Source organism: Eptatretus burgeri, chromosome 3 (assembly GCF_056783735.1).
Source record: "Eptatretus burgeri isolate ZD-2024b chromosome 3, Ebu_testis_v1, whole genome shotgun sequence".
In the NCBI taxonomy this organism is placed as follows: domain Eukaryota; kingdom Metazoa; phylum Chordata; class Myxini; order Myxiniformes; family Myxinidae; genus Eptatretus; species Eptatretus burgeri.
In genome coordinates, this window is record NC_140963.1 from 39378386 (window position 1) to 39384385 (window position 6000).

Here is a 6000-nt window from a genome sequence, read left to right on the forward strand (position 1 = left end):
AGCACTGGAAAATAAATTCAGCAAATATATTCCTGAACTCAGTGATGAGGAGTTTGATTTAGTGTGAAATCCATTTAAATTGTCAGTTGAAAAAGTTCCTGATGATTGTTAAGATGAATTTCTGGAGCTGAAGACCGATTCAGGAGCAAGAGATATGTTCGATGAGAAATCAATCACAGAATTTTGGCCCTTGATGTGCGAATCCTACCCAAAAGTGGCAGAAAGACCTATCCATGCATTGCTTCCATTTGTGTGGACATATATTTGTGAGTCAGGCTTTTCAATTCTGTTGCAAATGAAAACGAAGCAACGAAGTAGATTGGAGGTTGAAAATGACCTGCATTGTGCCCTTTCAAGCACTCCTCTCCACGTATCCAAGAATTGGTGAAGAAAAAACAATCACAGGTTTCTCATTGACTGTAATCGTCATCAGAATAAAATGAATTACAATACCCTGGCATTCTATTGAACTTTTTGTTTATTGAAGTATGCTTCAGTAACTTTAGTCTGTTAAGTAATTAGTTTGAATATAAAAAAAACGATTTTTATTCAAGTTTTAAAATCCATCAACATTTTCTTTTGTTATTAGATTTGTAAAACTCCACTATAAAAATAATCCCAGTAAATGTATATGTACTAACATAGGAAAAATAAAAGATGTTCAATATTATTTGGAATATTATTTGGAATCCACCTTTTGAGTCAAAAATCTTGGAAAGGGGGGAATGACATTCTGACACATGGTGAAAAGGGTGCATGGGGCAAAAAAGGTTGAGAACCACTGGTCTATAGGAACGGCAACAGCTTTTGCACCTTTTTTTAACGTAATGCAGTGATGTTGTCGGATTTCCAAGCAGATAGAAGATGACCGAGCGCAAATATAGTGTGAAAAGGGCAGAGAGAGGATGTGTAAGAGCAGAACAGGTTTTTAGGACATGGAAGCTCATGCCATCTGTTCCAGGAGCAGAGTCAGAGTCGAGGGTTGAAAGAAGCCTCTCCACATTCTCAGGTGCAAAAGACACATAGTCCTGTTGTTTCATCCTCCTAATTTCAGTTTTTCAAATGAGCTGCTGTGCTTACCGATGCACATTCATGATGATCTCTTCTACACATGCCGATTCTTGGCCATTGCTTCACTTTGCCATCAAATTATGTTACTCTTTTTTTTTGTTAATTCCTCCTTGCTTCGTTGAAATGTCCATCCTCACCATACCATTTGGTAGTCTGTAAACCTGTTGATCTTTATCATTTAGTTTCCCCATGAGCCTAGAGCCCTAGACCCTCAAAAAAGTCAGTAAACCTGATGCTCTTTGACATTTAGCTCCATGAGCCTAAACCCTTGTATAATAAGTAAAAAAGACATAGAATTTCATAGCCCTCATTGTTTTAGTAATTTTGCTGTATGGAGTTAAAGGGTTACCGCATATTTATGTACAACTAAATGGCCGACAGTCTACCAGGAAGCCATCTTTGATCAGATCGCAAAATAAAGTGAGAGGTACGTGCATGCCATCACGTATTGTACTTTTGCCAAGTTTGAACAAAATCGGACCATGCATGTCTGAGAAATAGTTAGGGACGCATTTAAGCAATAAAATGGCCACCAGTCGGCCATCTTGGATCTAATCTCGAAAAAAAGATGATGTGAATATGTAAGCCATCATCACTTATGTGCCAAGTTTGAACAATGTTGGGAAACACATGTCCGAGAAATGGTTTAGGACGTGTTCAACGTCGAGTTTTTTCACAACTAAAATGGCCGTCAGTTGGCCATCTTGGATCAGATCTCAAAGAAAGGTGACGTTCATATGTAAGGCATCATTCATTGTCTGTCTGCCACGTTTGAACAACATCTGTAAATGCTTGTCCGAGAAATGGTTGAGAACGTGTTCAATATCAGATTTTTTTTTACAACTGAAATGGCCGCCAGTTGGCATCTTGCATCTGATCTCAAAAAAAAGGACGTTCTTATGTAAGCCATCATTCATTATCTGTGTGCCAAGTTTGAACAAGATAGGTAAATGCATGTCCGAGAAATTATTGAGGACGTGTTCAACGTCATGTTTTTTTGCAACTAAAGTGTCCACCATTCTACCAGTCAGCCATCTTTGATCAGATCACAAAATAAAGTTACATGCTGGTGTACGTCATTGTGTACTGTGATTGTGACAAGATTGAGCAAAATCGGACCATACATGTCGGAGAAATGGTTGTGGACACGTTTAAGTAACAAAATATCTGCCAGTCGGCCATCTTGGAACTGATCTCAGAGAAAATGAAATGCTTAGGAAAGCTATCATTCTTTATCTGTCTGCCAAGTTTAAACAACATTGGTAAACACATGTCCAAGAAATGGTTGAGGACGTGTTCAACATCCGGTTTATTTCAACTAAAATGGCCACCAGTCGGCCATCTTGCATCAGATCTCAAAGAACGATGACGTGCATATGTAAGCCATCATTCTATATCTGTCTGCTACCTTTGAATATCAGTAAATGCATATCTGAGAAAGGGTTGAGGACATGTTCAACATCGGGTCTTTCGCAACTAAAATGGCACCAGTCGGCCATCTTGGATCTGACATCTCAAGAAAATGACGTGCATATGTATTCCATAATGTGTTGTCTTTTTGCTAAGTATGAATAAAATCGGTCCATACATGTCCGAGATGTGGTCGCGGACACACGCGCGAACAGACGGACACGAAAAGTGAGACCAAATCCATGAGCCCCCATTTCAGACCAAGTTCAACGGGGGCTAAAACGTAGTAAACTCGAGCAGCACTCGGTAGAGTGCATACTTCCACCAGGCTGAACATTTTACGGTTTGTATCCCACTGATAGGCCAAATCTGCATTCGGACATAAACCAACATCTAATCAGCTTGTTATTATCACCTTCCCAACTCATCCACCAAGTTTCGTTTGAATCCGTCCACGGATGACTTTTCGAGTTATCCTGCGCACAGACAGACAGACAGACAGACAAACAAACAGGGGTGAAAAAGCATAACCTCCTTCCACCTTAGGTGGCGGAGGTAATTATGTTGTGAAATCCACAGAAATTGGTCCATAACAAAACTAAAACAGTTAAGTAACATCACAATATGTTTCTGCAAAACAGCCAAAGCAAATCTGTTTGTGCAGATTTTAGATTGAATGAATGTCCAATGTGTTCTCTTAATGAATTGCCTCGTCGCCTGGTTGTGGCATATTCCCATAAATCTCGAATCCCCATGGGAAATATTGAAAGTGGATCTCACTTCTTGTTCCTGAGTGAGACACTAAGAGTTTAATCAATATTTCCTTGAAGATTGCCAATTAATTCACCCTGTAGCCCAGTTGTCTGATCATGCTAACCATGAAGGTTAATTGTGGAGTAGCAAGAGCATGGTTTGATTTGAGTGTCCTTTAATAAATCATTAATTCGTGTGCACCGCCACGAGGTCTGTGCGCATCATATTTTAATGCAACATGAAAAGTTTTTCAATCAAAATAAACTTTTTGTCAATTTTTTTTTTGTTTTTTTTTTTTCATGAAATTCCCTTTCAATCAAATGAGGTTTATAGTCAGTGGCTCAGATAGGTGTTGCTTTACCTTTGCAGATACCCTGATGTTTTACGTATCACGAGCTTCATAAACAGGAGGGTGTAGTTGTTATCGACAAACGTTATTGTGTGGAATAATAATATAAGGTAAGGGGAAGAAGTAGAGCATAGATTATTGACAATTCTTACACTCGAGGAGCTGTGGCTCTGCTTGACTGGCACGTGGCTTGGGGTGCTGGATACGTGAGCATACTCCACATTGTCTTCACTCTCCGTCTCACGGTGGTAAAAGTAATTAAAATTTGATACAATTACAGGGACGGGTAAAGCAATGGTCAGCACACCGGCAATGGCGCACAGGGAGCCCACAACCTTTCCTCCGAGCGTAACAGGGGCCATGTCTCCATATCCCACAGTCGTCATGGTAACCACGGCCCACCAGAACGAGTGGGGGATGCTCGTGAAGAGGGTCTTCGGTTCGTCAACCTCGGCGAAGTACACGGCGCTGGAGAAGAGGATAACGCCGATGAAGAGAAAAAAGATGAGGAGGCCCAGCTCTCGCATGCTCGCGTTCAAAGTCTGCCCGAGGATTTGGAGACCCTTCGAGTGGCGTGACAGCTTGAATATCCTGAAGACCCGAACTAGGCGAATGACGCGCAGGATGGCAAGGGACATCGTCTGCTGACCGTCGCCTTGCTGCTTTGCCAGCTCCATGCCCAGTGTGATGAAGTATGGAAGAATAGCGATGATGTCGATGATGTTCATGATGTTCCTGAAGAAATCAGCCTTGCTGGGACTTGCAAAGAATCGCACCAGGAGTTCAAAAGAGAACCAGACAATGCAGATGGTCTCCACGATGAAGAACGGGTCAGCAAACGTGTTTTCTCTCGATTCTTTTTCCACCGTAACATTGTTCGTGGAATCGTCGCCTTCCCGGAATGCTGGAAGGGTCTCCAGACAAAATATGATGATGGAGATCAAAATGACCAGCACCGAGACGATGGCTATGGCCCGTGCTGTGCCGGAGCTCTCGGGATATTCGAACATGAGCCATACCTGTTTTTGGTACTCCAATGAGGGCATCGGTCGCTCTTCTTCCTTAATGTAACCTTCATCTTCACGGTACTTGACCATCGCCTCGTCCCCGAGCTCGTAGAACTTGATCTCCTCGGTGAAAATGTCGAAGGGGACGTTTGCCGGTCTTCGTACGCGCCCTCCGGACTGGTAGTAGTACAGGATGGCGTCGAAACTCGGCCGGTTACGGTCGAAGAAGTACTCGTTGCGAAGAGGGTCGAAGTACCGCGACCGACGCTCGGGGTCTCCAAGCAACGAGTCAGGGAACTGTGCCAACGTTCTCAGCTGGGTCTCGAACCGAAGACCGGACACGTTGATGATGACCCTCTCGTACGAGCAACCGAGCGCCACGTCTGAGCTGCTCTGGCTCCGAAACGTGTCGGAGTCCAAACGAACGGCCTTTTCCATCTCCTCCCCACCGTTTTCACTGCCTTCTCGAGTTTGTACGACCGTCATTGTTCAACCACAAATGTTGTGGCCATCGCACACCTGAACCCACTCATGCGCGACGCGTCCACCGCCAACCCCAACGGGATCCTCTCGACCGCTCCCGCACCTTGTCATCCCACTAATCCTCCTACTCCTCCCTTTCCTCTCCGAGTCTCCATCTCCTCCCTCGAGCGTCCCTTTCCCGTTCACACGACGCAACACGTGGCGCTGTCTTCAATACGGAGGTTCACGCCAATTAATGAGCCGCCGGTGGAACGGCTCTTCTACCCCAAAATGACCCCATTCCTAAGCATACTCCTTTATTATTATTTTTTTTTTTTCCAGATTTTTGTGATTTTTTTCCCACCTCGTCCCCTTGATCTCACTCTCATTATACTTTGCTGTTGATATTTCGCCCTTTCCATTTTGTTCCCTTACCTGGATCATGCACACAAAATATGTAAGTAAATAAATAACACAATGCCTCGGCAGTACAATCAGGTGCTGTGGTTTCAGGTATAATAGAGAACAGAGGGTGATCTAATTGGTCATGGAACTGGTGCTGTTCGCAGACTCTGGACAATTTCACGTTTTGAGATGTTGCAGATGTTCCGAATATTCGGACAATTGTCTCAAAAGTAGATAAAACTTGATGTCCTCTTGTGAAAATGCTGAAGGCCACGTTTGTTGCTCTTCAGGCATGCCCTCTGTGCTGGTAATAAATAGGATGAACAGGTAATAATGGGAAAAGGTGGAATTGTGATTGAATATTTTATCATGCTCGCGGGGTGTGCTTACACATTGTAAGCAAAAATGAACCATGAACCCCCATTGTCTCAAGTCGCTCACCTGCAATAATGAACTTGACCTTCCCCCATTGTCTCAAGTCGCTCACCTGCACTTGAGTTTTCATTTATTTATTTCCATTCATGTTTTTCCATTTATTTATAT

General features: G+C 43.1%; 1 protein-coding gene across 2 annotated transcripts in view; it reads right to left on the reverse strand.

The window, feature by feature from the left end:
- The window catches only part of LOC147029735 (potassium voltage-gated channel subfamily A member 3-like), an 87177-nt gene extending 81924 nt beyond the window's left edge, over positions 1-5253 (reverse strand). Inside the window, exon 1 of one of the 2 annotated variants that reach the window (XM_085873008.1) lies at positions 3736-5253. In XM_085873008.1, the coding sequence (XP_085729134.1) occupies positions 3736-5076 (1341 nt within the window). In that variant the 5' untranslated portion in view covers positions 5077-5253. The remainder of the gene's footprint in view (positions 1-3735) is intronic. The other variant, XM_085873009.1, reaches the window with a different exon arrangement.
- Between the last annotated feature and the right edge of the window lie 747 nt (positions 5254-6000).